The 13836-nt window shown below is 39.9% G+C and overlaps 1 protein-coding gene across 1 annotated transcript in view; it reads left to right on the top strand.

Annotated features, from left to right (window-relative positions):
• Positions 1-13836, top strand: part of LOC121479410 (SH3 domain-binding glutamic acid-rich protein-like) — a 59087-nt gene that overhangs the window by 14202 nt on the left and 31049 nt on the right. The window contains exon 3 of the mRNA XM_041734950.1: positions 1843-1923. Within this exon, the coding sequence (XP_041590884.1) occupies positions 1843-1923 (81 nt within the window). The remainder of the gene's footprint in view (positions 1-1842; positions 1924-13836) is intronic.

Genomic DNA, 13836 nt, shown 5'->3' with positions numbered 1-13836 from the left:
CTATTTGTTAGTGTCAAGTCAAAAATAATGACAAATTGTTGCTGAGTCAAATTAGAGAAATTAGAGAAGCCATTTGGACCTAAAAAAAGAAAGAAAGAAAAAAAGATGTTATTTGGATCTAAGTTGAAGCAAAAGACAATTCACTCAATAAGAAAACCTTTCTTGACTTGAAAGCTTCTAAAGCTGGCCAACCAGAGAAGTTACAGATGTTTATAGAATTTTTTAAAAAATAGAATAAGTTCACCTTATATTTCACCTACTCTCTACTAATGTGTTCTATCATGTAATCTTTTAAAAAATAATTATTTATTTGTTTTAGAGAGAGAAAGTATATGAGCAGGGTGGAAGGGAGGGCACAGGGAGAGAGAATCTCAAGCAGACTCCTCACAAGGTATGGGGCCTGATGTGGAGCTCAATCCTACAACCCTGAGATCATGACCTGACCTGAAATCCAGAGTTGGATGCTCAATTGACTGAGCCACCCAGGCACCCCTCTATCATGTAATTGTTAACAACATCTAGCCAGTGCACGCTCCAGGAATCAATACCAAAGGATTACTTGCTCTTGATGCTCTATTTTCTTCAACTAAGATTTGGGGAAGCTTACAAAAAATGCATTCAACATAAAAGAATACAATTAACCACTGAGAAAATCTGAGCAATGGGTAGGAAAATAAAGGTTTGGATAAGATTGACACACAAGAATACATGACATTTTTTCCCCAATGTCAGTGGCTTGTATTTGGTTTTAAGCTTCTTAACACACATAAGAGTAGAGGGCAGTTAGATGACTAAGTTTGAGTGCTGTCTGTCAAGCTGGGCCAGACACACCACCCTCGGTGTGTGAAGAAACTGATCGCTCCTTGATGAACAAGATTGGCATTCATGAAGTAGTCTGGTGAATATTTCCTATGTTTTAATTATATGAAATGAAACTTTTCTGAGCTATTGACAACCACACTACTGAAGTGTGGATTTAGGGATGGACCCCTGGGTGAGCTTGTGGCAGGGTGGATACAGCTTTACTGAGCTCCAGATTTTTTTTTTAAATTTTTTAAAATTTTATTTATTTATGATAGGCACACAGTGAGAGAGAGAGAGAGAAGCAGAGACACAGGCAGAGGGAGAAGCAGGCTCCATGCACCGGGAGCCTGACGTGGGATTCGATCCCAGGTCTCCAGGATCGCGCCCCGGGCCAAAGGCAGGCGCCAAACCGCTGCGCCACCCAGGGATCCCTGAGCTCCAGATTTTAATCAGCTACCATGTTTCACCTTACTTGGTAGTTTTTCCCACTCTGCCAAAACAAGTGCCACTGTAAACCCTCCATAATCCTGTGGCTGCTAGTATCAGAAGGTCTGATGATAGGTCTTGTCCTATAGAAGCTATTACATAGCATTAGAGAAATCCTGTGTTGTTTTAGTCACAGCTGATCAGGGTCCAAATCATAGGGCCAAATTATAAGGAAACCAGATAAAGATATGAAACTTTTGGAGAATCTTTTCACTCTGTATATCTGAGTCTTGTCTGCAGTTCCTGAGCATGAACAGGTGTGTGTGTGTGTGTGTGTGTGTGTGTGTGTGTGTGTGTGTGTGTGTGTGTGTGTGTGTGTGTGTGTGAGTTCTCATTGCTCTGTATTCCACAGTGAAATGATTAAAAACAAATGTAAAGTTCATGGTTAGAGATTTCTTAACTTTTGGGGTTAGTCATCTTTGACAAAACAAACTGGGATAACCTTTTGTGTTAGCTTCTAACTTAATGACTAATAAAAAAGACCAACTTAGGTAAATATTCTGGCTCACAGGTGTGCAATGGGGTTTAAACATTCTTTCCCTTTTCCTCAAGGATTTTGACTCTTTCTTCTCTGCAAAAGAAGAGAATATTATTTATTCATTTCTTGGTTTGGCTCCTCCTCCAGGCTCAAAGGTAAGCTTGAACACCCCTTTGGGGCCCCATAGAAGTCAGAGTAAATGAAGCTAGAAATCAACATCCAAGTCTGTTTAATAAGTGATGACCTTTAAATTAAGATGATTCCCATATATTCCTTATTCTAATGAAGTCTTATGCATAGAGATAATGCAAGGTTTTTACTAGAGCATGTTCTAAAACTATGCTTTTCATTTTTTTTGTTGTTTACACCTTGTTGTAATAAGTTTTGCTTACTTATAAATACCAAGATTAAGAAACATTGCATTCAATAATCTTAAATACACTAAATAAAAATGTAAAATAAAGATTTGAGTTCCCAGGTTGCATTTCTGAAATTATTTTGTAATGAATTAACTTCTCATGTAGCTTATCTAGGTTAATTTTATAATAATATATTACCCTATATTAATTCTTTCCGTTTAAAATGTGTTGGATTTGCTTTTTTTTAAGAGAGGAGTAAGGTAAGATCTAGACACAGAACAAGATAAATCTCAACAGATTTTTTTTTTCCTTTTGGTGTTGTTTCATCTTTGATTACGTATAATTATGTCATTTAAACACAGAATTATACTAATGAAGCCAATATCGTGAATTTGTCTAATGGAGACCATCTGGCTCAGTCCATGCACCAGCCACTGTATCCTTACTTCTCCCAAGAATCTTGCACATGACTCTCCAGAGATACAAGTACACATTTGTTTAACTCATTTATTTCTTAATTAATTTGTTTGTACTCAGCTTCATTTCAAAAGAGATTTGTGATGACTGAGTCCAAATTAATTCTCATTGTAGGAGAAACAACTCAAAATCCTACCTTAGAGAGATGGGTTTGTCTCAGAGGCATGTGGCTGTGCTGTCTTTCATATGTCAGCATTCTTCAGGTAATGCCATTTGGGACCTCTTAGTGCTTAGGTTAACATATGCAGGTCTAGCACCAATTCTTTCTCTGAATGTAACATGTAAATTTCACAGTTGGTTAGTGGTTTTATGTGGGGAAGAAAATATTCCCTTTTAGTGAAATAGCTTTCTGGCTTTGGTCATCTTAAATGCAACACATTTCACACACTCTGTTAACAGTTTAAAAAAGGCTATTACATGCAATTCAATCTTTTTTATTTGGCATAGGAGTTTGGTATGGAAGTTTTATTTGGTATAGGAGTTTGTTAATTGGGTCATGTTAGTTTAGTTATTACATTTAAGACATGGTGCCTTGGTGTTAAGGTGCATTTCCTGGTGGGGACACTCAGGTCACTTGTGTCTTGAAGATTGGAAGAAAGGGTGGAGGGAAGACTAGTTCAGGCAAAGGAAAGAACAAGTGAAAATTCCCTGAGGCAGGATAGAGCATGGAAAGTTCTAAGAGCTGCCATGAGCCCACATTGCTGGAGTGAGGGGTGGAAGTATCACAGGAGATGGGAGCTACAGGTGGGCATCCCGTGAGCCATTGTGGTGCTCTGGATTCTATATTAGGTGTAGTGGAGACATTGTAAGGGGTTTAAGCAGAGAAGTAACCTTATTTCCTTCTTGAAAACTCATTTTGGTTACTATAGGATGAATGAACTGCAAGTGTACAAACTATCATAGTAATACAGATGAGATGTCATGGCAGCTTGTACTAGGGTGGTGGGATAGAACTACACAGAAGTAGGTGATTTTAGGGCCTATTTTGGAGGAATAATTGATAAGACTTGCTGATAGAATGAATGTGGGGGTGGAGATGGAATGAATGATTGCTTCTAGTTGTTGGGTGTAGACATTCACTTTGGTGGAGGACCACATTTACAGGGGGATGTTTGAATGAGACATCTAAGTAAAGAAGTGAGGTAGTTGCAGATTGATCTATGTCTCACTGAGGTCTGTTTGAAGATGCACACGTGGAATCTACTAGCATGTGGATAGAGCTAAAATACTGATAGAGGGTTGACAATGAGGAGCCCAGGCTTGGAGGTGCTCCAAGCTTAAAGCTGGGTAGATAAGCAGAGGTCACTTGAAGAGGCTAAGATGGAGAGCCTTTGAAGCAGGAGACTAGGAGCATGTGGCATTAAGGCAGCCAACGACGAACATTTTTCAAAGAAGAGGGTCCAATGCTTCTGAAAGAATGAATCAAGTGAGGACAAAAAGTGACTATTGGCCCAGACAACATGGAGGTCCTTGGTGGCTGTGACAAAAGTAGTTTCTGAGGAGAGGTGTAGACAGAAGCCAGGCTTCAGGGGTCAAAGGAGAACTATCTGGTGATGAGAAGGAGGGATTATACATGGTCAGTTATCTCTGGGGGCATTTCCCATGGACAAGAGAATATGACAGCATCTGATGATATTATTTCATTTTATTTTATTATTTTATTTTGGGGAGAGAGGCAGAGGGAGAGGGACAGAGAGAATCTTCAGCAGGCTCCACACCCACTGTGGAGCCCAAAGCAGGGCTCGATCTCATGACCTTGAGATCGTGACCTAAGCTGAAATCCAGTTGGATGCCTAACCAACTGAGCCACCTAGGTGCCCCAACATCTGATTGCTTAATTAATTAATTAATTAATTAATTAAGAGGCATCACATTTCTTAATTAAATTAATTAATTTAAATTCAGTTAGCCAACATGTAGTACATTACTAGTTTAGATGTAGTATTGAATAATTCATCAGTTGTGTATAACACCCAGTGCTCATCGCATCACATGACCTCCTTAATGCCATCTGATCATTTTAAAGAGTTCCTGTTCATTCTGGAACTGAGTCATGAATCTAGGTGCTCTACTCTGCTTGTGCCAGGTGTCCTTGCTTTCTCACACCCTGCCACCCTTCTGGACAGATTCCTGTTACTTCTCAGTCCCTTCTTTCCAGACCGCAGGCCAGTGGATGGTGGAAGGAGAGTCTAGATTTTTTTTTTTGAGAGTCTAGATTTTACAGCTGAAGACCTAGTAGGGTTTTTTGTTTTGTTTTGTTTCCTTATGTTTGTTGGTTTTTGTTTTTTTAACAAAGACTTCTATCCCAGGTCAACAGTAGTCTGGCAAAGCTTAGAAAGGAGAGTTTTCCTTTAACCTTTTATATGTCAAATTCTTAGGCAGAGACCCCTCTTACCCAGGAGTCACAGTGAAGCATCCTCTCCTTAGTCGCAGCAGATCCTGGGCACCACGTTCCCTTCATTTCTTTACTTGTAATGGTGTGCTGTTTTTCACAATGCTCATGAACATGTGATCCCTTTGCCTAATACTCCATTAAATGGATGTATCCTAATTGACTTTATTCCTTTATTTATTTTCATTTATTCTTATTCCTTTATTTTTTCATCTTTACTGATTGTATCATAAACTCATTTCTGCTGTGATAGCCTCACAACAGTCGTTTATTTTTCAGTCACTTATTTATTTTTTAAAGATTTAATGTATTTATTCATAAGAGATGCAGAGAGAGAGGCAGCGACATAGGCAGAGGGAGAAGCAGCCTCCCGGTGGGGAGCCCGATGCAGGACTCCATCCCTAGACCTGGGGGATCACACCCTGAGCCGAAGGCAGACACTCAACTGTTGAGCTGCCCAGGCATCCCCTCACAACAGTCATTTAAATAGTTCATGGAATATTCTATCAAGTTGGTGTGCCATAATTTTTTTTATTGTGCTTATATTTTTGAATATTTGTTGCTCATGTTTTTTTTTTAATTATAAAGAATTCTACAGTATTCTTGATATGAAACATGTTGTCTTTCTTTTGGACTATTTCTTAAGGATACATTTCTAGTAGTGCTTTTAGTGAGACAAAGGTGCATGAATGTCTTTATGGGCTTGAAATGTGCCTCCAAATCTCTCTCTGGTGGGCTAGGAATATTTATCCTGCACACCCTGGCATACCAGCTTCACACAAAGATCAGTGAGCATGTTTAATCTCCTTGCTCTTGGGAGCATCAGATTCAATTTTAAATTTTAGTTTCTTAAAAAAATTTTTTTTAAATATTTTATTTATTTATTTATTTGAGAGCAAGAGAAAGAAAGAGAGAGAGAGAGAGAGAGAGAGAGAGAGAGAACAAGCAGGGGGAGGAGCAAAGGGAGAGGGAGAAGCAGGCTCTCTGCTGAGCAGGGAGCCCAATGTGGGGCTTGATCCCAGGTCCCTGGGATCATGACCTGATTGGAAGGCAGATGCTTAGCTGACTGAGTAGCCCAGATGCACTAGAATTTAGTTTCTGATTTTATTGTGCTATGAAGAGGAAGTGTGGTGTTGATGAATTTCTATCTTCTTTTTTTTAAAGATTTTATTTTTATTTATTCATGACAGAGAGAGAGAGAGATTGAGAAAGAGAGAGAGAGGGAGAAGCAGGCTCCATTCAGGGAGCCTGACGTGGGACTTGATCCCGGGTCTCCAGGGTCACACCCTGGGCTGAAGGCAGCGCTAAACCGCTGGGCCACCAGGGCTGCCCTGAATTCTTAAGTGCATCTTTGTGACTCCATGTGTATTTTCATTTCTTAGTGAAAAGATTATTTCTTGAGTATTAAAAATTAACTTTGATCAAATTGTATATGATCTCATAAAGGTCTGATGGTGCCACAAGGATTATCACAACACTCAGAAGGCCCCACCTCAAACCTGCATCCTTCACCTTTCCTTTCTGGTTTGCTCGGGCACAGAATTCTGACAAATGGGAGGAGTCCATCTGGGAAGTGTGAAGGTGCTGCTCCGGGTTCTGTCTAGATTTGCAGAGTTGCTCTTGCAGAGCCTGATGCCAGCCTGTCTCTTGATCTTTTATTTGTGTGTGCTTCTGTTTTTCTCATTTCTGGGAGACTTAAGGATCGTTTTTTTTTCTGTTTTGAAGATAAGGTGCCGGGTAGAGGTCTTTTCCTTGTTATTTGTGCTATGTGCTTGCTGGGCCCTTGGAATCCGCAAAATCATGCCCTTTGGTTCTGGAAAGGGTGAGGGTGGGGTATTACCTCTGTGGTGGTTCATTTCCTGTTAGTTCACATGTTCTTTTCTTCTTTCTTTTTAGAATTCCTCTTATTTGAATATTAAACCCTCTGGACTAATTCTACAATTTTCTAATCTCTTCACTTTCATATTCAAAAACATGGATGTTTTTGTCTTTTTCTCTTTTCTGGGAGGTTTCTTCCACTTTCTACTCCACTTTCTGTTTTTCCCCCTATCATATTTTACTTCTTTCAAGTTTTTTTTTTTGTTTGTTGTTTGTTTTCTTTCCTTGTTTTGGGCTACTCCCTTATTAAATAGCTTCTTGTTCTTGTTATACAAGTAATTTTTCTTAACTCTGAGTTTATTAAATAAGCTTTTCCTTGTATACAGTTTCTTCAACTCTCTGCATTCTGTTTCTCTGTGTCCCCTTTCTCTGTTTCCTTTTTACTTTTATGTAAGATATTTTTCTCAGATGTCTGGGGATATTTGTTTTTAAGAACAAGGTTCTAAAAAGTTGAATCCATGGTCATGACTTTCTGTGTGGTAGACTTTACCACGGGACAACTTAAAGATGACTTGTTGGCTTTTTTTAAAAAAAGATTTTTCTTTATTTATTTGAGAGAGAGAGAGAGAGAGAGTGCACACAAGTGAGGGGAATCTGCAGAGGGAGAAGCGGATTCCCCACTGAGCAGGGAGCCCGACATGGGGTTTGATCCCAGGACCCTGAGATCATGACCTGAGCTGAAGGCAGATAGATGCTCAACTGATTGAGTCATCCAGGCACCCTGACTTGTTGGCTTTCTGTTAGGGATCTTGGACTGTGAGCTTTTGCTGTTGGTTTAGCTGAGCTTCTCTGAGAAGGAATCTTCCATTTTCTGAGGTGGTAGTAGAGGTAGTTGAAGTGATGGTGGTGGTGGCGATGGTGGAGGTGATAGTGAAGGTGGTGATGGTGGTGGATATGGTGGTAATGGTGTTGGTGATGGTCGAGGTGATGGAGGTAGTGGATGTGGCGGTAGTGATGGTGAACTATATAGTGGAGGTGATGATGTTGGTAGTGGAGGCAATACTGATGGTGGGGGTGATAGTGAAGGCAGTGATGGTGGTGATACTGGTGGATATGGTTCTAATGGTGTTGGTGATGGTGAGGGAAATAGTGGAGGTGGTGATTGTGGTGGTAGAGGTGATGGTGCTGGTAGAGGTGATTGTGAAGGTGGTGAGGGTGATGATGATGGTGGTGGAGGTGATGGAGGTAGTGGTTGTGGTGGTGGTTATGAAGGAGATATGGAGGTGGTGATGGTAATGGTGGAGGTGATGGTGATAATGATGGTGGTGATGGTGGAGGCAATAGAGGAGCTCAAGACAGTGGTGGTAAGTGGGGAGTAAATCTTATTGCCTGTGTTCTGGGAGCAAGTCAGAAAGGGTGATAGGAAATTCTTCTTTTTCAAGATGTGGACTTCTCAGATAGATCCCTTGTCCTGGCTCTGGTTCTCCACCTCAGCTGGCCTCATGGCTAAGAGGCCAGGGTCCCACTGGTTCAACTTCTGCAGAGACTAAAACTGCTTATTTAGGAATGGGCAGTCCCCTGCCATCCAGGGATGAAGAGGAAATCTAAATCTGCTCCTTATCCCCCACATTCCTTTTTGTAAGATATTAGGTCTTAGATTTTTTTCTAATTATTTTCTAATTATTTTTCAAATTATTATTCAACTGTTTCCTTTTCTGCCTTCAAAATTTATGGGCATTCTTTTTAGGTAGTAACCTCTCACCTGTTCTTTTTGTCCCTTACTGTAAGTTTATCCTTTAAAAGAAAATGTCTTTATTACCATGTCAGTGGGGTCCTGGGAAGAAGCCAAGGCAAATATCTGCATTCAATTTCTCATGAATAACTAGAAACTGCCTGTCATTTTCAATGACCCCAATCTTTTTAAAAAGTATCATTCTGTATTCTGTTAAGTTCTTGCCCTATGTCAGTTAATTCTATGTAATTTATTTCTCAGTTATATGATGAAATTAAGTGTTTAATTTTTGGTTGTCTTTTTAAAAACACTATAGTGAGATGTAATTCACATGGCATAAAGTTCACTCACTGAAAGTGTGCAGTTAATGGCTTTTTAGTATATTCACAGACATGTGCAACCATCATCACAATCTACTTTGAAACATTTTCATCAGTCACCCCCCAAAGAACCCAGCACTCCTTAGCTGTTACCCCTACCCTCTGTTCTCATTCTCCCAGCCCTAAGGAATTACTAATATAATTTCTTCTATATAGACTTTCCTCTTCTTGGCATTTTTTTTCCGGCATTTTGTATAAATGGAATCACACGACACTTTCCTCTTTCTGCCTGGCTTCTCTAACTTCGCATGTTGTCAAGGTTCATTCATTCATTCTCTAGTATGTATCAGGACTTCTTCCTTTTTATGCAGAATAATATTCTATTGTATGGGTAGACCACATTTTATTTATCCACCTGCCGGTTGATGAATACTTGAACTGTTTTCACTTTTTGGCAATTATGAGTAATGCTGTTATGACCATTTGTGTATTTTTTTCAATTTTATTTAAATAGTACTATTTTGTATGATAGGCTACTGTGCAGTAGAGTCACTTGTATAGTTTTAAAGATTCAGATGGGGACGCCTGGGTGGCTCAGTGGTTGAGAGTCTGCCTTTGGCCCAGGGCATGATCCTGGAGTCCTGAGATCAGGTCCCACATTGGGCTCCCTGCAGGGAGCCTGCTTCTCCCTCTGCCTGTGCCTCTGCCTCTCTCTGTGTCTCTCATGAATAAATAAATAAATAAATAAATCTAAAAAAAAAAAAAAGATTCAGATGCCTGAGTTCTACTTCAGACCCACTGGTCTTGAATTACCGGGGAGAGGACCAAAGATCTGCATTTTAAAAAAGTTCTTTGGTTGATTCTGATGTACGCTTCTGTTTAGCAACCATTAATCCATGGACTCATTTAAATATTTATGGATGTGCCTCTCTAAAATGAATGTGATACCATATTTGCTTTAGTTTAAAAACCCAAACATTACAGAGAAACCATGAGGTCGCTCTGCTTCCTTCCCTCCCTGGGAGCCATCAACATCATGAATTAAAAACAAAATCTATATAAAAAGCTATATATATAAACTATGTGTTTATCTCCACAAGCAATACATATATTGTTTGGTACCTTTAATGGCTGATTGGGATTACATTGTTTAGAATGTTCTATAATTAGTTCTTTATAAAACAACATTATGCTTTGAGATATATCCATACTAGTATATGTAAATCTATTTCAGCCTCTGCTATGTTTTATCTTGTCCCATTAAAAAATATCTAATTTCAGGGGTGCCTGGGTGACTCAGTTGGTTAACTGTTTGCTTTCGTGCCTGGGTGACTCAGTTGGTTAAGCATTTGCCTTCGGCTCAGGTCAAGATCCTACGGTTCTGGGATCAAGCCCTGCATTGGGCTTCCTGCTCAGTGGAGAGTCTGCTTCTTCCTCTCTCTCTGCCCCTCCCCCCACTTGGGCTTGCTCTCTCTCTGTCTCTCAAATAAATAAATAACATTTTTAATAAAAAACCTAATTTCAGTTTTTAAATCCTGCCCTGACCTGTGCTTAAGTACTGTCATATTGTATGAAATTCTCTTTAGCTAAGTGGAAGAAAGGAGTGGCCATGGAATTATAAAATGAAGCCTGGAGAGAGCTAAGAGACCACCCAGTCCAGATTCTTCTCTTCCCAGAGGAGGGGGCTTGAAGCCCACAGCGTTTACATGATTTGCACAGATACCCACTAGTTAGCAGCACAGACTGTGCTAGAACCTCTGGTGTTGTCAGCATTGCTTGGATTTATAAGTGTTTATGCATGTGTACACAGGGGAAGACCTTCAAGTATCCTTTGGGAAGACAGACACTTGATGATTTATGGAAATGATATTATTTGTCAGTGTCATTTTGTAGTAAACAACACTGTGGACAAGTATCAGCAAGGAAATTAAGCTCTCTCTAAAAATAGACATCTTGACAATTACATAGAAAATATATGCTTATAAGATGATACTAAATATCATACACAGCATTTTTGCTTTTGGAATATTGTTCTTGCCTAAGGCAGGCTGTATGGGGCCAAGCATGAGGCCAGTTTTGCCCAAGAGGGTTTTGCCAATAAGCCTTGGCTCCTTAGAGGCAATTTTAGTTCTTTAAAACCATCTGATCATGTTTGATTAAATGAGCATCATTCTCAAAAGCACACTCCAGGCAAGACTTTGGTTGCATACCCAGTTTCCAGTTATGCCCTGGCAACAGGAAATACACACTCTTACTGAACCTAGCAAATAGCTGTTTTGCCATGAAACACAGAAAACTTTTAGAATTTTTGAGTTCTGAAGGGGTCAGACAGAGAGAATATCACTTACAAATGTCTCATTTCAGCATACAAAAATAGAGCCTACTACATTGTTTTGACTTATAAAAAGTTTAAGAGGAAAGACAGAGGCTTCCTTCTATATCCAGAAAATAGGACATTAAAATAACATCAACAGTATTCCATACAAAAATTAAACTCATCTTCACTGATTCATTCAGTTCTATGTAATTAATCCTCTTTCCACTGGATCTGGGGTTGGTGGTCACACAAACCCATCTGCTTCTCAGCCAGAGTTCTGGAAATCCTGACTCAGTCCACTAGTATGGCCTGAATGATCTTTAAGTGTTGCCATCAGAAGCCTATACCCCAAAGTGCCTGGCATATAATCCTTTTCTAGGGGCCTCTGGGTCATTTTATGTGGAAGGTGAGGCAGTCTGGCTTGTAGTAGACTGCAAACACTTTTAGGGAAGCATCAGAGTAAAACAAGCTAAGAAAAATATCAGTGAATGACAAAAGACTTAAAATAACTGTGGTTGGGCAGCCCGTGTGGGTCAGCAGTTTAGCGCCGCCTTCCGCCCAGGGTGTGATCATGGAGACCCAGGATGGAGTCCCACGTAGGGCTCCCTGCATGGAGCCTGCTTCTCCCTCTGCCTGTGTCTCTCTTTCTCTCTCTCTGTGTCTCTCATGAATAAATAAATAAAATCTTAAAAAAAATAACTGTGGTTAATGTTTGATAATTTTCAAAGGCGAAATGCTTTATGGGGATTAAAACAAGAATAATGCACCTGATATGAAAATTTGGTTGTTTCTGCAACATTCAAAATAAAATAATAAAGTCAGTTCAAAAAGTTTTAGACAAAATATCTATGAACATAATCCCAAAGCCTATTTTCAAAGATAGCAAACATTATATCTTATTTGTAAAAATGGATGGATAGAATAAAGCTCTTGATATAATTATATACAACATACTATACTGTGAATATACCAAGCATATGTCCCATGAAAGATACCATGATGCCAAGCACATTCTTACCATAGATGATAGGAATATATCAAGAATATCAAGTAAGGAGAGTCAGTAGGTGTGGGGTAGATCCTAAACAACTGTATATTAATAAAACTATATGAGTAGATGATAAGAATCCCTAAGTAAAACAGTAGTTTTTACTTCTAGAACATGCTAGATTGAAATGAGAGAAGTAAATATATGATCAACTTAACATTTAAAGCAAATTACTGAAGTTATGATTGATAACCTATACTGTGGTTGTCAAATGTCTGGCAAGGAATCACTAAGATCAATGTCTTTTATTTTTTTGGAAGATTTTATTTATTCATTTGAAAGAGAGAGAGTGCATGTGAGTGGGAGAGGGGTAGAAAGAGATGGAAAGGGAGAGAGAATCTTCAGCAGATTCCCCACTGAGTACAGAGCCCTACTCCAGGCTCAATCCCATGACCCATGAGATAATGACCTGAGTAGAAACCAAGAGTTGGAGGCTTAACTAACTGACTCACCCAGGTGCCCAGGATCAATGTCTTCTTTTTCTTTTTTCTTTTTTTTAAGATTTTATTTATTTATTCATGAGAGACACAGAGGGGAGGGGGTAGAGACATAGGCAGAGGGAGAAGCAGGCTTCCTGCAAGGAGCCCAATATGGGACTCAATCCCAGATCCCGGGATCACGTCCTGAGCCGAAGGCAGATGCTCAACCACTGAGCCACTCAGGTGTCCCGAATCAATGCCTTCTATACATTATTTTAGTCAGGGGAATATTATTAAGATATCAGTGGCAAACACCCACTTATAAATGTAATTAGATTTCCCCTGGCTGGTGGAGATGAGGATGGTCATGCCCACGTCAGAGCATTATGTTCACAGAACACTATGGGGATGACTACTGGGTGTCAGAATCCTTACATCCCAGGGAGCAGGGATGTCCTCCTCACTATCCCAGGAAGTTTTGAGATTCCCAACAGCAATACCAACATTGCTCAAAAGAGGCTTCCCATCCCTCTGGGGGTGGTCATGCTGCATCCTCTGTTGGAAGGTGGATTTGCTCTTTGAACACGTTCACAGATGATATATCTGCATCATGGAGTTTTTGGTCCTAAATGATGCATGATGATAAGTTTTGATACTCATTTTCTGGTGTGATTAGTTAGTGCCTGTTGAAAGCAATTTTGAGTAATGGCAAAAATATCTAAGTAAGCTCAGCATTTCCCAGTAACCTGCGGGAGGAAGACCAACCGAGCGGCTGGATCAGGTGCCTTCCACTGAACGAGCATGAATGATGAAGCCAGAGGAGACCTGGAAAAACATTTAACAGGAGCCATAAGAGGGCTGAGTCTGGAGCTCGAGCACCTGTTCTGGGATTTGCTAATTTGAAACTGCAACATGGACAACAGACAGGGGACACAGCTGAGGCCCAATCCTGCTTCCAGGAGCTCAACAGGGGCAGATACATCAAACATGAAATAAAACGTGATGAAGTAGAAACCATGCGTGGAAGCCAGGAGTTTGGAATTCAGACACAGAAGACCTGATCTTGAATAACAGGAGTTCCAGAAAGATCAAAAGGCCTGATGGAAGGAAGAGAATGAATAGTTAAAGAGACAGGGGAGGACCTTCCAGTTGAAGATGCTACTACCCCTTGTCTGATGACCATGCA

The sequence above is a fragment of the Vulpes lagopus genome, chromosome 20, assembly GCF_018345385.1.
Source record: "Vulpes lagopus strain Blue_001 chromosome 20, ASM1834538v1, whole genome shotgun sequence".
NCBI classification, from domain to species: domain Eukaryota; kingdom Metazoa; phylum Chordata; class Mammalia; order Carnivora; family Canidae; genus Vulpes; species Vulpes lagopus.
This window is presented reverse-complemented; position numbering and strand designations above follow the sequence as displayed.